This window comes from Stenella coeruleoalba (genome assembly GCF_951394435.1).
Source record: "Stenella coeruleoalba genome assembly, chromosome: 3".
NCBI lineage: Eukaryota > Metazoa > Chordata > Mammalia > Artiodactyla > Delphinidae > Stenella > Stenella coeruleoalba.
The window spans coordinates 112833369-112853584 of NC_137148.1; the positions used below are offsets into that span (position 1 = coordinate 112833369).

The 20216-nt window shown below is 53.4% G+C and overlaps 1 protein-coding gene across 1 annotated transcript in view; it reads left to right on the forward strand.

The window, feature by feature from the left end:
* Nucleotides 1-320: 320 nt before the first annotated feature.
* TGFBI (transforming growth factor beta induced) overlaps nt 321-20216 on the forward strand; it is a gene marked incomplete at its 5' end in the record, with an annotated part of 32457 nt that continues 12561 nt past the window's right edge. The window contains 7 exons of the mRNA XM_079918914.1: nt 321-454; nt 5122-5220; nt 14843-14907; nt 16138-16298; nt 16614-16778; nt 17025-17171; nt 19209-19350. Coding sequence (XP_079775040.1) covers nt 321-454; nt 5122-5220; nt 14843-14907; nt 16138-16298; nt 16614-16778; nt 17025-17171; nt 19209-19350 — 913 coding nt within the window. The remainder of the gene's footprint in view (nt 455-5121; nt 5221-14842; nt 14908-16137; nt 16299-16613; nt 16779-17024; nt 17172-19208; nt 19351-20216) is intronic.

Consider the following 20216-nt stretch of genomic DNA (forward strand, 5'->3'; position numbering starts at 1 on the left):
ATTGTGGGAATCAGCATGGCCTGAGACCGCTGAGGCATGTTCGGACTCAGGACCCTGCAAACCTCGAGGAGGGAGTGAAGGAGTGAGGCCCCGTAGGCCCGTTGGTGGACGCTGGAGAGCACGGGAGAGAGGGGCTAGTTGTGAACGATCTTGGGCCACGGAGGGGGAGTGGGCGGGGCGCGGGGCGTCCGCAGCCCGCCCTCCGCCCGCTCCCCGCCCCTCGGGCGGCTCCCTGCGCTCCGCTTACTTAACCTGCCGGCGGCGACGGCACTCGCACTCCCGCACCGCTCGACCGCCCGCTCCGCGCCGCCTCTCGCTCCATGGCGCTCCTCGGGCAGCTACTGCCCCTCGCCCTGGCACTGGCCCTGGGCCCCGCCGCCACGCCAGCGAGCCCCGCCAAATCTCCCTACCAGCTGGTGCTGCAACACAGCCGCCTCCGGGGTCGGCAGCACGGGTAAGAGGGCGCCCCCATGGGGGGCGGAGGGACTGGGCGTCGGGGCCGTCGGAGCGGGCTGGGGGCGCCGGAGACAAAGCCCGAGCCTAAAGCAGGCTGTGTGGGACGCTCGGAGGGACCAGCCCTGCAGGAGGTGGAGGGAGGGAGGCGGGGACGATGGAGGAAAGTCAGCAGGAGGCACTGTGTAGAGGAAGCGGATGGGAGAGCTGACCCGTCACCCCAACTCAGGCCAAGAGCGTGAGAGGGACCTCGGGCTTTGAGCTTCTCCCAGCGGAGAGCGCTTGGCAGCTCTCTGCCCCGAATCACCGTGGGAAGGTGGCCAGGGCAGAGAGGGAGCCCACCCAGCAGGGCACAGATTCCAGTCCAGCCAGGTCCTTGTCCAGCACCTTCAGCTGTGTCGCTGGGGCCACGCAAGCTGGCAGCAACCGAGGCCCCCAGGCTCCTGTTCACCTGTCCAGGCCTATACCCGCGACCTGGCACCAGACAGTGCTCTCCAGGCGCAGCAAGGGCAGCGCGGCATCTGCTCCCCGGGCAGATGAAGAGCAGGAGAGTGCGCTGAGCCTCGCACACATTGTACAGATGGGGAAACAGTCTGGAGGGGACACACCACTTCCCCACGGACCTTCAGTACGTACTGGAGCTGGGATTGGAATCGCTCTTAAAACACTGGCTGGGTTTGTAAATTTGGGACGTTATCATTGCAGATATTCCTTTGAGACACTGAAGATGTGTTGGTTTTAGGGGGCAAACCCAGGCAAAAGGTCTGACCTGGTAAAGACCCTGGCCCAGACGCAGGCAGGGGTGGGCAGTGTTTCTACATCCCAAACTAGGCCCTCCCGCTTCACACATGGCCAGGCTGTGCTGCAGCTTACAGCCCACCTGGGTGCACCGCCTCCTTTTTCACAACTAGGTAGAACTCTATGTGGACAGTCGTGTCACAGCCCGAATGCCATTGGGTCTGGCATTTGCTCCCAGGTGGTTCCCAGACCACCAAGTGACTGGGCAGATCTGTACTCAGATCAAAACTCACCGTTGGAAGTGATCAGTGTTGTCTCCATAGGGCTTTACAAAGCCTTGGCTCCCCGCCCTTCAAAGCGCCCCCTCCTTGGGAGCAGTCATCCTTGTACCCTCTGCCTGTGTGTGGCCTTGTGGCCTTACTTGGCCGTTCAGGTGCCCAGGGCTGTGGGGAGGGGACTGATGAGAGTGAGTCTGACCCCTCTGCAGAGTGAAAGCCATCCAGGCCATGCTGCAGCCTCAGCACCCTGCAAGAGAGAGGAGAGCACAGGGGATGTCCCGGGGGCTTTCGGGAAGTGAAAGATGCCCCTTTGACTTAGGCCGGGTACAGAAGGGTGAGGGGACAGGGCAGAAAGACGAGGGGGAGACGAGGCATAAAGTCAGAATGTGAGCACCTGGCATTGTCATTGTCTCTGCCCAGCTCACCATTGTCCCTCTGCCTTTCTTACCAAATGGAGCATGTCCTGTTTGGGCGCTGCAGTCCTCCTGGGAGGTTTCTGTTCCTGCTGTATCTTCTTAGGCACTAAGTCAAGAAGAAGCCCCAATAGCGTGCCCTGCAGCACTGTTACCCGGAATGGTGGCTCTGTGCGCTCCGCAGTGAAGCTTCCCCAATGGTGTTGACAGGGTTCCAGCAGGAGCCACCTCTGCGGCAGGCCTCCTTCCTGTCAAAGCCCAGAAAAGCCACAGACCAGCTGGAAAATAGGTTTTCTTTTTCTTTTTTAAATGCAAATGCTCTTTATTTTAAAGTTCAGACATTAGATCAATTTCCTCCCTCCCCGCCCTCCCCCCACCCCTGCAGGCTAATCCTCTCGATTAGCTGCTTGTAGTGCAGTTGGAAAGGCCTATAGTGATCTGTGATGGACAGGATGGTCTAAGCAGTCCCTGGTGTGCACCCTCCCCCAATAAAGTCTGGACACGCAGGCAGGTGAACTGTGACAAACAGTTGCAGACACAGTTGCGTTTACTCTGATCTAACTGTCCCTGAAAACCTCACCGGGCTGCCTGACTTTGCCCTTGTGGGTGGCACCCTGTGCAAAATGGATAACCTTGTTCAAACTCCCGCCATCTTTTAAAGTGAGATCTGGTGGGAAGGGAAAGGTAAGCTCTTCTTTAACGGAAATGTATGTGTGCTTCACATGGCGTGAAGGAAGAAATAATAAGCAGGCCCTGCTCACCCTTTATCACCGTCACCACTTTTGCTTTCATCTATTACCACAACACAGTGAGCTCTGTAGTGTGCGTTCCCATTTTACAGATGGAGAAACTGTGGCTTGGTGAGGTGGAGTGACTTAGTCCAAACACAGAAATATGTTGGGAAACTAGGGACCATGATGTGGTCTCTTGACTCCCGGCTGTTATCTGTGTTGCTATAGGGAAGGAAAAAAACAGTACTGAAAGAGAAGTAAAAATGCAGTCACACTTCCAAATATCAACAACCAAAACTGGACTGAATTTTCTGAAGCAGTTGATTTTCAAATCCAAGTTGAACAGCAGAGCTGTTGTCCTTGAGGTAGAAGGCCCAGAAATGGGGTGCTCATTTTGATTAAACTTCAGCATAAATTTCCTGTGTACACAGCCGACCCCTCCCACCCCGATGTGAGAGGGAGTACGTCACAGAGACCCCCAGCCTCCGCTCCTGTCTCAAAGGGCAGCGGCAGTGGAAACTCGCTCCGCAGAGGAATGTTGGAGCCACATCCACAAGAGACACTGAAGATTTTGCCAAACGCCTACGGAAAGTTGCAGGGAATTCATCAACAGTAATTGTTTCCCGCTTGGTCAGATAGAAGAACTTCTGAAATTGTCCAGCAATAAACAGCACCTATGGCTGGAGTGTGGCCAGCGGGGGCTCTCTCAGGGTTATCTGGGACTGCTGTAACCTATGAAGGCCGAGCAGCAAACTGAGAAGCAAGTTGGCTTCTGTAAAAATCCTCTGGAGGCTGTGGGCATTTGGTCAGACCCAGCCAGGAGCAAGGGGATAAGGGCTGTTCTCCCTGCTGGCCTGCGGTTTCCTCTCTAGCCTCAGCTTCTCTCACCCTCAGGTTCCTAACAGTAACTCACTAATGTTTACTGGGCTTCCTTGGCCCACTCACCTTTGCCTGCTGAACCATGAACTGGACAAGAGGTGACATCCAGGTGGTAGAAGAGACAGGGCAGAGAGGTAAAGGGTCAGTGTGCCCTCCCACCCAATAACCTGACTCTGAGTATTTGAGAATTGACCAAGTTCCTGTAGCCATGTGATGGGGACGGCAGGTGCTGCCCTCACTGCGGTATCAGTGTCTTCCCGAAAAACACCATGCATCTCAAATGATGCCAATTGATTATATTTGTAAGGTATCAGAGGAAATGATATTTAGAACTGACACCTGAGGTTCTCTGGGCGTAGAGGTTTTGTGAAAGCCCGTAGTCTCTCCGCTTTGCTCTTCTCTGGCTTGTGATTCAGCCAGGTGAACTGCCTGCCTCCGGCCCAGGAAGACTGCCCCCCACTTGTCACCACACAGCCACAGCTGCCTCCTTCCCCAGGGGCTCCCAGTAGCTGTCCTGCCACCACATGGCCTGAGCATGGTTTGGGTCAGAACTTGGTACACCGGGTAAAATACGCAAAGACAAAAGCCCACGTCTCTGGGAAAGCAGACTTCTCAGCAGAACCTGGGTGTTTGCGCAGGGTCGCTCAGGATGCTTCTGAGCTGGGTGCTCCTGGGAGCAGGTCATTCCAGGCCCCGCTGCACCTGATCTGGTGCTCAGCCGCATCTAGAACATGAAAGAAAGAACAAGGCAGCACACCTGCCCTCAGGGTTCTTTGGAGGGTAATTGAAGAGAAGACATACACGCCCTGATCAGTTTTGGGTTCTGTTTGGTAGCCAGCGTCAAACAAGGGCTGTATCACCGGTCAGAGGTGGACAGAAGTGTGTCACCTGGGGCACTGGAAGAGGGCTTTCTGCGGGGAGTGGGATGCAAGCCAGGGCCTAAGTAATAAACGACTGAGTTCAGTGAGTGAGCATCTCCTTCCAAGGTCCTGGCAGCAGCTGGCCATGCCCCCTAGTTTCCAGGGTGGACGCTTCAGATAGGCCGTGTTTGGGAGCCAGGCAACTGCCTAGGGACGCAGAGGATGTCTGTGTGTGGAGCTGCCTGGGAGGTGCTGGGGCCCGGACCTCATGACCACGGGACCAGCAATGCCCACAGGGAGGCCAGGTTAAAGCCTGTGAGTGTTTGGGCTCCGTGTGGAGGACAGGTGCAGAGGAAGGCTAGGGGGCCTCTCTAAGCTGCTGTTCTTAGCAAGCGCACCACTTTTACTTAGCTGATATTCTCCATCTATAACACGGAGTCTAAAATTTTTAAGATGTTTGTAGTTACACTTACCAAATGTCTGTGTCAAAGAAGAATGCTTAAATGAAATTACATCACTGTATGAGATATACTTTGACAATTTTTAAATCGGTGTTGGGGGGGGGATATTTTCAGGGGGATGCTGGAAATCTAGGTCATGAGGGCCAGAATGTACCCCCAAGTCAGCCCCTGGAACCAAGACCGAAATGACTGTATCTTCTCCATATCTAGAACATTCTGGTGACCCAGGAGGGCCCACATGGTGGGAAGGATGTGGAGGTGGGTGGACATGCTGACCATCTTGCTAACACGGCAGCTTTTGTTTTCAGCCCGAACGTGTGCGCTGTGCAGAAGGTCATTGGCACCAACAAGAAGTACTTCACCAACTGCAAGCAGTGGTACCAGAGAAAGATCTGCGGCAAATCCACGTGAGTATCTGGAACTACCCGAGACCGCCAGCCACTGGGGAGGCTGCCCTCGATGTGCACGGACTGCAGTCGCCCCTGGGCGTGGGCTAGCCTTCTGGAGCCATGAAGATGCGTGTGCAGACATGTCAGGGGACTGTGTGCTTGGGAGTGGTGTTTTTTGTAGGCTGGCCAATTTTGTTTTTCATTTTTAAGGCTCCTGACAATACTTGGATACATTTTTCAGGGCTGACTTGGGATTGCAAGAAACAGGAAACATGGTGTGCGTGTGTGTGTGTGTGTGTGTGTGTGTGTGTGTGTGTGCTTCCTAATCCTCACTAAGTGATACAAACACAAATATTCAGTGGAGAAGCCATCAGCCTCTGACTCTGGGAAAGAAGGCCCATTGGTGAGCTTATACCCGCTTCCTGCTCTGCAATCCAAAAGACTTAGAGCGCCTAGAAATAGGCGCATAATAAGACAGCATAGCGTATTAAGAACACAGGCTCAGACTCCCTGATTCAAGGGCTGGCTCTGCCACTTACCTGGGCAGGTGGCTTCACCTTTGGAATCCTCAATTGCCTCATCTGTAAAGTGGGAATAACAGTAGGACTACCTTATGTGATTGTTATGAGGATTGAATGAAATAATGCACAGAAGAGGCTAAATTAGGTACCTGGTGCATAGTAAGTGCTCAGTAAATGCCACCTGCTGTTATTTGCAAATCTTAGCCTTCCTCAAACGGAAGTGAGACACGGGGGGTGTGGACACCTGTGGTTACAGGAGGCCTTGCTGGTGCCTCTGTCAACACAGCACGGAGGGAGACGGCATTCACCCCAACTGCCCTGCGGTCTGCGTGTTCTAACAGAATTCTGGGGAAAACTAATCTATTTTGGCACCAACCATCAAAAGATCTCAAAGCTGGCTCTCTCCTATAGACAGGAAGATGTGCCGTGCATAACTCCCTGAGCCACTTGTGAGGAACGGACCTTCTTCTCATCTGTGTAATGAGAGGATTAAGAGATGCTAAGCCATGATCTTGAAGCCTTCCCCATGTTAGGGATTTTTAAATGTATTGCTTGTGACTTGCTTTTGAGCAGATGTCTCCTCTAACTGAAGGAAGGGAAAAGGCTCTTTCCTTGAGATGTACCTGGAAATAAATACCCCAACTTGTGACCCTGACTGTGTCCTAACACAGTTATCAACTCTAGTATGGATCAGGGAAATTGTAGATCAGGGCAGAGGTGGGGAGAGACCAGTAGCTCCCTGGGAGCCTGTCAAGGGCAGGGCCATGACAATTGGTTCCCCACTTGACCAAGCCCAGCCACAAAGGCAAGAGTTGAGTGAGCTAAGAGGACCCACCTCCCAGGTTTAGGGAGCAAACAAACCCCCAGCTAGAATTCTTGCTGCTGTGGACAAAAAGAGATTATGCAAATAATATACCACACATCCTTACCTGGAACCCAAGTTAAAAAAAAAAAAAGAATACCTTCAGTACTCTTTGACTTTTCCCATGTGTGTATATTATCTACTAAAATAAGCAATTAATTACTTAATTAAACACAGAGCCAGGCCTCACATAATTGCTTCTTGGAAGATGACCAAAGCCCTGGTATCAAGCATCTCAGAGCCCTGGGTTTCAAGATGCCACCTTTTTGTTCTTTCTGGTTTCCCTAAAAATGGGACCCACTTAGGATGTCAAGCTGGCAACAGGGTGGCGTTGGCCATGATATTTCAGGGTGGCCCGTGTTGAAGCATTTGTCTGACGAGTTAACAGTAGCTTGGGAATATTCCCCAGCAGTTCCCAGGCTGACGCTGTTGTGGGTGATGAGTCGCCTTGACTTATTGGCTCTCGGTACCTGCACCCTTCTCCACTGATGTGCCAGGACGGGTGCAGGCGGCACAGCTGCATGTTGGCCAGATGTTCTTGATAAGGGGTCATTAAGATGTGATGGTGCAGCACCAGTGAGCACAGGGCACTGGGGGAAGGAATAGACAGGTAGGTGTGGGTGGGGAAATGGAGGTGCAGAGCAGGGCCAAGCAGAGCCCAGGGCCCAGTCCCAGCCATTGAGCTGGTCTTACAAAGCCAGAGGGGATGACCTGCACTTACAACTCTGCGATGTTCTGTTGCTTTGGGCAGCTTAAAAAAGAGGAAATGGGGGGCTTCCCTGGTGGCGCAGTGGTTGAGAGTCCGCCTGCCGATGCAGGGACGCGGGTTCGTGCCCCGGTCCGGGAAGATCCCACATGCCGCGGAGCGGCTGGGCCCGTGAGCCATGGCTGCTGAGCCTGCGCATCCGGAGCCTGTGCTCCGCAACGGGAGAGGCCACGGCAGTGAGAGGCCCGTGTACCGCAAAAAATAAAAATAATAATAATAATAATAATAAAAGAGGAAATGGGGACAGAAAATCATGAGTTGATTAAAAAAAACACTTCACGATCCAGGATAAGAAGGTCCCTTCCTGGAACATTGCGTGCAGCGTCAGGAAGGTGAAGCTGACCGGGGAGAAATCCAGAGAACTCAGGGAGGGAAAGGGGAAGTGGTTGGATTCATCTCCACTGTCCCCGAGAGAGCTGAGAAGGGGCAGCCTTGTAGTTTGCTTGTGCCCGGGATTAAGACCCATGAAGGGGCTGCCATCTGGGCACCGGGAATTCAGTGCCATAGCTGGTCAGGAGAGGAGAGGGTTGTGCTGGCTGGAGTTGATGTCATCCTGGTGACAATGGGTCCCTTGGTGCATTTAGTTGGGAGATGACCAGACTGGGAAACCGCAAGCATGGTTGTGGTTGGAGCAAAGAGGGCATTCTCAGCATGTGGTCAGCCTGGGCAGTGGGGATCTTCCTAGCGTGACTCCAGGGAAGAGGCTGGAGCAGAGGTGTGCACTGGGATGCATGGCAGCAAAGGTCACCAGGGGGCCCAGGACCCACAGGAGAATTTGAACTTGAAAGCAGATAATTGGCACTAAGTACAGGACCAAGGGATGAAGGCTTTGCCGGGTGAGGTCACGCAGAGACCCAGGAGCCTGGAGCCAAATGTCTGCTGCAGTGAGGCCCCGACTCCACCTCCACAGAGGGAGGGAGGGGAATGGCCACATTCAGCACTCAGCACTCCCATCAGCCCACCGCATCCATCATCTTTAGACGATAGCTTTTCTGTATTACCGAAAAGAGTCTTGGTGCTGTTTTGTCGAGCCTGATGCATGGATTTTATTATAGGAAGTAGTTACCAGTGGGCCCCTATTTAGGGACTTGAGTGAATTTTATTACTTAGAAATTCATTTAACTTCAGATCCTAAAGAGCACCAGTGTGATCCAACAGCTAATCAAGCAAAGAGGGTCATTTCAGTCCTCGGTGATGATCAGTAACCATAACATTTTTACATACAGCAGCTGAAGCAGTGGTGCAGGAAATTGTGCTCGGGAAGCCTGGCTGCCTCTGACAGGCCTTCTTTGTAGAAGCCCCGGCAAGAGGGAGGTCCATTTAACAGCCAAGTCAGAGCTGACATCATGGGGATGTAATGAATCACAGCAGGAGCTCAGGCATCCTCAGTGTGGCACAGGGAGGGCCAGCGCAGGAGCTAGCAGGTAGGGGTGGCAGCTGCCCATTCCAAAAGGCTTAACGTTGTTTCACAAGCAACGCAATTCACAGGCACAGTAGCCAAGATGAGCTGGCAGGACATTCCCCCTTCTCTAGTAGCAAGCATTGCTTTGCCCAGGGGCTGAAATATTAATACTTCTTCAGCACTGCCTTCAAGTTTAGACATTTCACTTCTACCAAAGCCAGCTGGTGTATGGTCGAGATTTTCCATCATTTGGCAGAGCTGTTACCTGTAGATCTCATTCGGGCAGGGCACCCAGGGACATCTGCAGTGAAGCTGAGGAAGAGCCTTCCTTTCCTCCCTCTCCTGTATCCCACAGCCTCGGTCCCAAGAGGAAAAAGAAGAGGATGGTGAGAAGCCATCTAGGGGTGACAAGCTATCCTCAGACCCACACCAGCACCTCCTTCCCTGTTTCATATTCCCTGTGCAGCCCCCTGGGACCGCGTGGCTAACCTGCTCTGAAATAACTCAGGTTTGACATATGCCAAACACCTCTGTTGTGCAGTGCTTCCTGAAGGTTCTCTCCCATTCTGTAGACTCCTAGGAGTCAGCTTAGCTGACAGGGAATCTTGTTCTGTTGAGTATTTACATGAACCCATGTACCGTTTGGGGTAAGACCCTATGGTAGGCAGAATAATGACCCCCTAAGGCTGTCTACATCCTCACCCCTGAACCTGTGAATATGTTACCTTACAAAGGAAAGAGACTTTGCGGATATGGTTAAGTTAAGGATCTTGGAGGGGGTGGGGGGGAGATGATTATCCTGAATTATCTGATGAGTCTAATATAATCATAAGCGTCCTTGTAAGAGGAAAGCAGGAGGGTTAGAGTCAGAGAAGGAGATATGACAATGAAAACTGAAGTTGGAGTGATGTGACCACAAGCCAAGAAATGCAGGCAGCCTCTAGAACTGGAGAAGACAAGGAGTAGGTTCTCCCCTAGGACCTCTGGAAGGAATACAGCCTTTGGTTTTAGCCTCGTAAGGCCAAATTCTGACTCTAACATCCAGAATTGTAAGATAAATTTTGTGGTTTTAAGTCCCTAAATTTGTGATTTGTTCTAACCACAATGGACCCTATCTGTTAACTTTCATAGCTGTGTTATGGGGCATTTATTACATGGGATTTGATCAGTGGTCTCCTGCAAGGCACGGCTTTCAATGAAGTTATTGACCTAACTTCAATTTGAAGTTTATACCTGGAATTTTTTAGGAAGAAGCTCCACAACTGAGTGCTTAGTAACTAATATCAAGTAGCTGGTAAGTGCTTTTCATAGGTTAGCTCGTTCAGTTCTCACAATCAACCCTTAAGATCAGTGTGATTGTTCGCCCATTTACAGAGGGGAAGACTGAGGCTCAGAAAGCCTTAGCAACCTGCTCAGTCATCCGCTGGTAAGAGGGAGAGGTCCAGTCATTCTACATGCTGCCCCCGGGGGAGAACCAAGCCCAGCAGCTAGTTTTGGTGACATGGGGGGAGCCCACGTGAGCAGCCCTGGAGCGCCTGGGTCAACTGCCCCAGATCTCTCTCTTCAGCCCTAAAACCTGTGACTCTAAGCCCCAGGGAGAAGGCCTCCTCGGGATCAACAGAGGCCCTTTGGCCCAGAGCCACCAACCTTTTCCTGGTTGCTCACCCGCAGCCTGGTGGTCATTGAGAAGCCCTGTTGCAAGGGGACTCCCTCCCTAGTCAGATGGAGAGCATGGGAACTGAGGAGACACAGCCAGCATCCAGGAGCCCTCCCCACCCAAATACCCTCACAAACCATGTGCAAACAGACGTCACCAAAAAATGTAAGTGTGTTTTCCCAAGGTTCCGTCTCATCGCTCGCCAAGCTGGACCCTGGTGAATGGGATAGTGGTGGAGTCTTTAGTGGTAGACAGTAGGTTAAAACAAGCCCTTTTTTTTTACCAGGGGGCTCAAGATTTTCATTTTCTCCTGGGAGGCTTAAGAGAGCTCAGCTGAGTGTGGAAAATGAACCCATCCAGGCAGGCGCCTGTCTAGACCACGTCAGCCTGTGTTTGTTCAGTGATTCCCTTGGAAATCATGACAGGCTGGATGGTTTACCTTCGGTCACAGGAAGCTGGCTCTCAGGCTCCGTTCCTTACCGCACTACTTCGGAGTCAGGTTAATCCCTAGGTGTTTACAGCCGTCACAGCGGCCAAAATTGTGAAGCATGCTTGGGAGAGAGTGATTGTTTTAACTTATTATATTACCTCCTTGAAAAATCATTTTGGGAAGAGAAAAACCAATGCTTCTCTCTCTATCCAGTCGTGAGTAAAACTTTGGAGGGGAATGGAGGAGAGCTTTGAGACTCTATTTCAATTCTTTAGGCCTTGGATTGACACTACCTTTTGCACCCCACCCCTGCCTCTTTCAAACGCCCTTCTAAGTCAGGCACCTTCTCTGACTTTCTTCCTCAAATTGCTCTTCTGACCTGGGAAGTTGGAATGAGAAAATTAGTGTCTCATTACCCTAGAGGATATACTTTTTCTGAGGTTTTTGCTTATTGGACTGTGTCAGGCCAAGGAGAAGCCAGGAGCCTTTAATCAGAGCAGCTTTTGCTGATAAGATCCGATCCAGAGACCAGCAGATTGGTTCTCTCTGTGCAGGGAAGCCAGGGAACCAGGGAGGCACAGATGGGGGCCTCCCTGTGTCCATCCTTTCCTGCGTTCATCCTGGAGAGATGAACCTCTCCGTCAGAACCATGACTCTGTGATTGCCCCAGGGGCCCGTCTCCCCACAGCATGTGTGTTCTCCCCAGGGCCAGAGCCCAAGGAAGGTGGCACACGGGGCTGAGAAAAGGGCGTGTGAGTCCTGAAGGGTTTGGTCAGGATCACCTCAGTGGGCTGTCTTCTTGGTCTGCAATTTACAGCTGCCCTCTGCTTCTCCAGGGCCAGGCAGGCTGGTTCTAAAAAGACCTGGTGTTGTTGGGATAGTTGAGCAGGGTAACAGCCAGCTGTGGAAGCGTTTCAACCCATAAGGCTACCAGGCTGAGGGTGAGAGGCGTGGCTCACCCCATGCACCTAGAGAGTGCCGGGGATGCCAGAATATGGGTAGCACAAGGGAAGAGGAGGGAGAGGCCAGCAGGGTGAGAGGGTTAGGAGAAGCTAACCAGGAAAAAGCCTTTGGCTAGGGGGCTGAGCCCCTGCAGGGGGTGGTGTGTCCCCCACGTCCAGCCCCTGTGGGACACGGGTACAGAAAGCCCACCTGGAGAGAAGGGGCAGTGAGTGCTGACAAGGGTTAGCTCTGATCACATCGGAGAGACCACCTGTGTCCTTTTGATGTCAGACTTTCCAAATCAGTCCACTTTCCCCCAAACATGTGCACTGTCAAGAGCAACGGAAAAGGGTCTGGACTCGCTGAAATGTGGGGAGAGTCCTAGATCTGCCCCTCCCCAGCTGTGATCCTAAGAAACCCCTTTGCCCCCAGAGCCCTTTCAGCTCTGATTCCATTCTGCATTTCCTTCTGCACGCGGAGACGTCCCTGCTTACGTCTGTCCCTGCTCCCCTGCCCGGCAGCCTCCGTTTCTCCTGTCACTCTCCCCATCTCTCCCCGCCTCCACACACACGTGGCCACAGGAACCAGCAAGTTCACACTTGGGGGGCTGACTTTCTGTTGTCCTCAAGGAAATCCTGGTGAGGCCCCCGAGCTATCGAGCTCTCTTGTGGCTTTGTAGGATGGAACTCAGACGCTGACACCCTGGAAGAAGGTCTTTGGCCAGAAAAGTCTTTGGCTGGGGGCTCCAAGGCATGGAGTGTCAGCACCATGTGCATGGGGGATCCCAGAGATGATGAAGGCTTTGAGGAGAAGATCCCCCCTCCAACTGTGCTTCTCCAACTCCAGGGAAGGTCACCAGGCACTTTTAGAAAGAAGCTAAGCTTTGGGGGCCTTGACCAAATCCCACTTCCTCAACCCCAGCCATAGAGCCCTGGCATTTATCAGAGAAAGCCTGAGATTCCACGCGTGCGTGTTCCCGGTCCTGTGGGCCCAAGGCTTGCGGCTCTCCCTAGGTTTAGCTACGAGAAGCCGGCAGACACTATCCTACTTTGAAAACGTGCTTCTCTACCCCCTAGACATAATCCCATTGGCTGGAATTCTGAGTGTGAAATTGGAAGTAACCTTAGAGGTCATCTACTTTAACTTCACCTTATTTTACAAAAGATCAGGAAGCTGAGACCCAGAGAGAGAAGTGGACTTTCAAGGCCACCCTGCTAGTTACTGATGGATGACAAGCCTAGTCTCCTGTTTAGTTACATCCTGTTGCCTTTGAAAGGTTGTGCGTCAATCAGATCTCACGTTTGCTGCAGAAGATGACTGGTTTTCAAAGAGAAAACCGTGGGTTAGTCAAGATCAGTCCTGAGACCACCAGCCTGTTTAACCCTTTTAAATAGGGCTGAAAGGTTAAAAAGGAAAAGGCTGGGAGGAAGGCTGGGAGAGAAGGGGGAAGAGGAAATCAGGAGGATGGAGAGAGCAGGGCAGAGAAGAATGTGCATGGTGTCACTCCTCAGAAATGTCCTGGGGGCTCATTTCTGGCACAGTGACACCCACAGCTCCCTAGCAGCCTGAGAATCCTAACGAATCTGTCTCTGAAAGATGAGTTAACAGAAGACGAAGCGTGGATAACAGATGAGCCAGGCTTCATCGTCACATGACTCACCCGGGCTTCCCTGAGACAACTCCAGTGGAATTAGTAAGAGCAGAATGTCCTGGGCTCACTGAGAGCACCCTCCCCCCTTCCAAAGCCCAGACTTCTGTCTGATCTGCCTGCTTCTCTTCTGGTGATGTCATCACACACCCTGTGAGTGGCCGCGGTGAGCGGTTCTGTGGTAAAGCGGCTGCAATTCAAGGCTGAGTCCTCTCCTGTCCTGAAGGGCACATCCATGTGAAAGAAAGGAAGGGGCAGGACAGGGCTGTTGGCTTCTGGTTCCAGGGCTTCCGAGGAGGGGCTGTGCTCACGCCGCTGGTGCAGGGGTGGCATTCAACGGGACAGGGGGTTTGATTTGAAGCAGGTCTTCCCTAGAACGCTTCCTTCCTTGTGACGTTCTTGGAAATTCTCAGTCTTCTGGGATGTTTTAGCTGAAGCTTTGCGTTTCAGACATCTCACCAGGATGTTTTAGCTGAAGCTTTGCGTTTCAGACCTCCAGGAGGTGGTGAGTGTTCCACAGTGGACCAGTCTGAGTTAGAAGAGGAGGCTTTAAGTTCTTCTGCCAAATGACTTCAAAATTTAAAACCATAAACGGCCAGACTTGTTCATCCACATACAAAGAATCTCACAAACTGGTAACCAGTTACCTCCTGGAAGGACAAGGAGATGGTTGAGGGCTGAGGGTGGGTGGGGAGCATTTTACTATAGAATCCTTTGTAGATTTTGAAACTATATAATGTTTTCATTGATAAAAACTTTGTTTTTAATTTAAAGAAACAGAAGAACAAGCGTCTTGATAAAAGAAGGGCTCTGTTTTTACTTTAAAGTGTGATCGTGAAGATTGAGAAAAAACTTGATCATATATACAATACACTACCCTTCTTGGTTAGTACGTCAGAGAACCAGAAGAGCATGGGCTGTTTAATCCAATGACCATTGCACGATACATGCATACATCTTACAGATGAGGAAACTGAGGCCCAGAGAGGAGACGGGACTGGCTGGCATGGTCTGGTTTAGTTAGTGGCAGACTCAGAGCCAGAAAGGCCCAGGGCTCCTTCGTCTCCTCCCTGCTGCCTCTCGGGAATGCTGCCCACTGGGTTCCCCATGCATTGTGTTGGAGATGCACTTCGGGTGAGGATGTTTTCTAACGCCACCGCGGCTATGCTGCCGCCATCCTCTGACTGTATCCCGGTCGCATGGCTGTAGGTGGCGGCACCTGCTGGGCACCTTGTACAAAGCTGAAGAGGCATGACAAGCTTCTTGCCAACGAAAGGCACAAAGATGACCGAGCGTGTGGTCTCCTCTGAGAGCAGGCTATGCGCCCCATCGTGTCCCTTCCCGGAGCGAGGGCTGATGACACGGGACGGGGAGAGAAGTCCTGCCTAACACACTTGTGTGTCTCGTTACAGAGTCATCAGCTACGAGTGCTGTCCCGGATATGAGAAGGTCCCGGGAGAGAAGGGCTGTCCAGCAGGTGAATAAGCCTTGCCTGTTGGCACGGATGGAAAGGAAGGAGGGAGAGAGGAGCACCCACGTGAAGGGCAGCAGAGTCGGAATGGGGGTCCGAGGGATGGGGCTCCATGACAGGGCCAGAGGATGGAAGCTGGAAACAGCAGGTTTCCTGCGCTGCTCCTTCCTGTACAAGCCGACTGCTTAACACGCTGGGGGAGCAGACTCCGATCCTGACCTGCCTGTGCCCTCTGCACCAGGCACAGGCTTCTGGCCTTGCTGTCTCTGGCTGGGAGTGATTCTAAACACATCCAGCGTTTCTCATCAGCCCTGCTGGAGAGTGGATGGCGTGGGCCTGGTCTCCGGCTGGGCTGGGAACACCAGGCCACCCCACCTCACTCTGTTGGAAGCCATCCCAATGGAGCTCGTAGGGTCCCACGATGGCCGTGCAGGTCCACAGACAACGTGGTACCTGTGAATTTCCTAGATCCTTTCCTTTAGTCCCACACACCCCTGGGGACTGTACAGAGGAGGATTTTTTGTTTTATTTTAACTTTGAAATCTTCACTATTTCGTTAGTTGAGAATGTGAGACTGAGACTTAAAAGGAAGGGGGTGATTGGGTTGGTGCCGTGGTCACGAAGCGGGTGTGCTCGGCATGGGCTGGAGCCGCGGCCTTCCTGACTTAAGTGGCAGGACAGGTGGGAAACGTGGGATGGGGAAGGAGATGACCTGGAAGGTGGGACCCAGCCTCTGGGCCTTAGTTTCAGGCCCTTTAAAAGGAACACGAAGCTCCCTGTGTGAGGGGAAGGGCCTCCTGAGCTTCCGGCTACTTTCAGGAAATAACATTTTATTACTTATAAATACCTAAAGTACTTCCAAGATCTGTTTCATTCTGTGGAGGCCACTAGGGAACCAGTTTCAAAAACAGCTAGATAGATCCGTAAGGCTAGCTTGTAACTGGGATATCTGTTTCCGGCGTATGTTCCCACCCGTGTTATCTAAATGTCTATGAACAAAAGCTTTGCTCTGCCTTAGTTAAAAATGATTAAGAATGACCAATCAGTTGAGTCCAAGTAGGGAGGCACTTGGCCCGTGGAGTTGTTCTAAGGAGCACGTGACCAGCCTTTTGGGCTCCCCGACAGCAGGCTCTCTGGCCTTCTCCAGCGGGTGTACCATCCCATCTCAGACAAGGGTGTGGTCTGGTTGGAGGGGCATCCCACAGGCCATCCCCGCTCTGTGCTCCGCCCCTGCAGCCCTGCCGCTCTCCAACTTGTACGAGACCCTGGGAGTCGTTGGTGCTACCACCTCTCAGCTGTACACGGACCGCACGGAGAAGCTGAGGCCCGAGATGGAAGGGCCCGGCAGCTTCACCATCTTCGCCCCCAGCAACGAGGCCTGGGCTTCCTTGCCAGCTGTGAGATGACCTCCCTCTGCCCGGGGACCCGTACTGGGGACGCTGTGACTGAGACTCCGTAGTGATTTCCCACCGTCTCAGGAAATGTCTTCCTTAAGCCCTCAGATAAAGCCATGACACCTGAGCTAAAATAAGCCCCCCCGGGTGCCTTCCAATGCCCCATCCACTTAAGTGTCCAGACAGACGTTGATGCTCACGGGTGGGGGTCCTTGGCAGAATGGGGGTCCCCGGGGAACCTTTCCCAGGGTGGCAGGGACCCCTCTGTTGAACGTGGGGCCTGCAGCCCCCTCACTGCCGTGCTGACCCTCCTCCTAGGAAGTACTGGACTCACTGGTGAGCAACGTTAACATCGAGCTGCTCAACGCCCTCCGCTACCACATGGTGGACAGACGGGTCCTGACGGACGAGCTGAAACATGGCATGGCCCTCACCTCCATGTACCAGAATTCCAACATCCAAATCCACCACTATCCCAACGGGGTAGGGCATCCCGCTTTCCACAGCTCTGCCCCGTGCCCCCCCGAGCCCGCGCCCGGTCCACATGTGGGGCTGGCTTCTCGGGTGGTGTCCCGCGGGTGAGGTCAGCTGTGCCTAGCCATCTGCCTCCTGTACCTGCTTCTCTGCCGCTCGTGGAAGCCACGTTCTGTCCTGTGTTCTCCCCGCCTGGGCCTTCGAGGCCGTGCCTCCGAGGTGTTAACTGCTCACGCTTGCTCCTTCTCTGGGCAGATTGTGACTGTCAACTGTGCTCGGCTGCTGAAAGCCGACCACCATGCGACCAACGGTGTGGTGCACCTCATCGATAAGGTCATCTCCACCATCTCCAACAACATCCAGCAGATCATCGAGATCGAGGACACCTTCGAGACCCTTCGGGTGAGGGACTGCCCCGGGGGAGGCCCAGCTGGGGACCCACCACCTCCCAAGAGGGCCTTCTTCTGCGGGAGGGGTGGAGGATGTCTCCATGTTCGTGGGCGCTTAGGTGACATGGAGCAAGTTCCTTGAAATGCCCATGAACACGGCGAGTCCACTAATCAGGCTGTCAGCTTGACCCCAAGGAGACATCATAATTCCCTGCGGGGAACTTCCCCCTGCTGGTCTCCTATGTACTTTCCCTTCCTTGACTCCCCTGGGAAGCTCAGAGGTGGGCTGCCTAGGCATGCACTGTGGGTTCCAGCGGTGGGAGGGCCCTTCCTCCCCGTTGCTGGTTCTCTTGTGTGGGACTAGATAAATGGCCTTTCAGCCTGCATGATCTTCTGGATCACACGACCCCACCGTGGGACCCCTGATGTAGCCATACCCCTGTTTCCTTGGAGCCCTGATCATCAGAGAGGACACATGTATAGACACAGGCATGGAGTCTGGGATTAGACTTCTGGCCTGAGTTCTGCCTGCTCTGGGGCCCCAGAACGCTGTTCCTGCCCCCCTGCCCAGCAGGCATTTATCTTACTACTGGGGTGGCAAATGGGCCTTCCTCTTGGCACCGGCCGCTCAGAGGAAGTTAGCACAGGCTGCTCCGTCAGGGTTTTTGCCCCGATTCAAGGAGAACTTCCTGACCACAAAGGATACCAAGTGGGCGTGGGATGCTTCTTCCCCTGGAGATCGCCAACACAGAGAGACAAACATCCCCGGGTTGGGCTGGCACTCAGGTGTCCTCAGGAAGTGGCTCTGGAGGGCCCTAGGGAACCTGCCCTCTAAGCTCTTCCCATGCTTTCCTTCCGGGTCACTCAAAGGTCAGGGGTCTGCAGGGGGACAATGTTCCCACAGAGTTGGCGGCACAGCTTTTGATGAATAGCAGCTGGTCCCCACTGAGTAACGTCCTCTTACTGTTCAGGTTTGGTACATATCCCTTCCTTTTTTCTTCCCTTTGGCACTTTCGAATGCCCATCTGTCCTTCTGCTAACACATACTCGTTAAGCCCCTGCTGCTTCCCAGGTGTGCTCTGTGTGCCCGAGGGATAGAGGAGAACAAGACAAAGCTCTGTCCCCACTGGCACTGGTATTCTTCTGGGGGACACAGACAAGAAACAGACAAGGCAGTCACAGGTCATGCTAAGTGCTGTGAAGTCAGGCAGTAAGTGGTGAGCAGAGGAGGCCCGTGGGGACCGGCTGGTCCAGGAAGGGTCTGTCTGGAAGAGGTGACCTTTCAGCTGAGGCCTGAATATTGGAAATGGCCAGTTATACAAGACACAGGGGCAAGAGCTGAGCTGGCAGAAGGGAGATCGCGAGTAAGGCTCCGAAGCAGGATGAGCAGGGAGGAGGCCTGCAGGGCTGAGGGAAGAGTACTAGGCAGCCAACAGGTGAGGCGGGAGTGGCCAGGCTGGTGAGGCCCGATCCTACGGGGCCTTGCAGACCCTGCGAGGAGTGTGTCTCATCCTGGGAGCAGCCGGACGCTCTTAGAAGATCATTTTCCTGCTCTGTAGAGAAGGGGTTAGGTCATCCTTATGCTCACGGAGCCCACACAAATAATTATCGCCAGTAACGATTGAATCGCACGATGTGAGAAGGACAGCAAGCTGTGCAAGTGTGTCTAATAGACTCATTTTCATCTAGGGGCGGGGGCAGGGGCTGGGCAACGCCAAGTTGACTACCTAGAGAAACGACATTTTCGTCAAGGCCCAAGGAACGAATAGGAGTCAGAGAAGCAAAGAAGGGGGAAAGGGCAGAGGGAACAGCAGGACAACAGCCCCGGGGTGGAAAGGAGAAAGGCAGGGCAGCAGCTAAGAGGTGGTCAGAGTGGGCGGAGCTCAGGCTGGCAAGGCTCCTGGAGGCCGTGGGAAGATGTCAGCCTCGGTTCAGCCCATCTTTTCATCCAGGGCTTCTACAGAAGTCTGGATCCCTCCAGAGGAGCACTGGTGAGACCATGTGTGCCCAGAGCCTTCAGGGAACGCTGCGTCTTCTCCCGTCCCCACAGGCTGCCGTGGCTGCATCGGGGCTCAACACCCTGCTCGAAGGTGACGGCCAGTACACACTCTTGGCCCCGACCAACGAGGCCTTCGAGAAAATCCCCGCTGAGACCTTGAACCGGATCCTGGGGGACCCAGAGGCCCTGAGAGGTGAGCACCCCTGGGCTTCTGCTGCCGCCTCATTGGAGTGGCCAGACTAAGGCCAAGGCCTGCTCTTGTCCAAGATAGACACGCTGCCTGCCGTCCTGTCCCATTGCGCCCAACTGGCTGTATCTCTGCAGAGGCCACAGCAGAGCGCTGGTCAGAGGGGCGGGTGAGGAATCCAGCAGCCTTTTTCCAGGGACACAGCTGGGCTGAGGAGGGAGGTGGAGCTGGAGGTCCAAAGCAAGCTGTGGCCAGAGTCTGGAAGAGTTCAAGGCCCAAATGATCAAAGCTAGAGTGAGGCTGCCAGAGTGGGCAGTAGCTTGGAGGTGTGGGGAGGGGGTGGCAGGTGCTGGCATCCTCGAAATGGAATCATCATGTTGACCCTTGAACTCTTCCTGTGTCTGGCCGGGGGCCTCAGGGATAATCCAAAATTACAATGAAAAACCCGAAACGGTCAACTCTTGACTCTTCATTGCTGAGTCCTTCCTAACCTTCTCAGTGAGCTGGTAAGTTAGGAGGAGTATCGATTATTGCTGGAGGAGAGGGAAGGACCATGTGAGGGCATGTGAGGGAGATTAGGAGGGGAGGCCAGGCCCTGCCACCCCAGCTCCCCAACTCCAGGACCACTGAGATGCTGCTTGCGGGTCCCTGGGTCCCCTTCAAAGGGGAGTAGGCCCCAGGTCCCCTGTGCACTCCAACCCTCCAATCACACTTCCTCCTCCCAAATATAATCCAGGGATGACTTCATTTCTTTTGAATCTATTTAAACCCACCTTCGACATGCCTAATGCATTTCAGACACCCCATAAATGTAAAACGTTCTCCTTCCAGCTATGCAGGGCTGGGAAAGGGCACATTTCTGAAAGCACAGA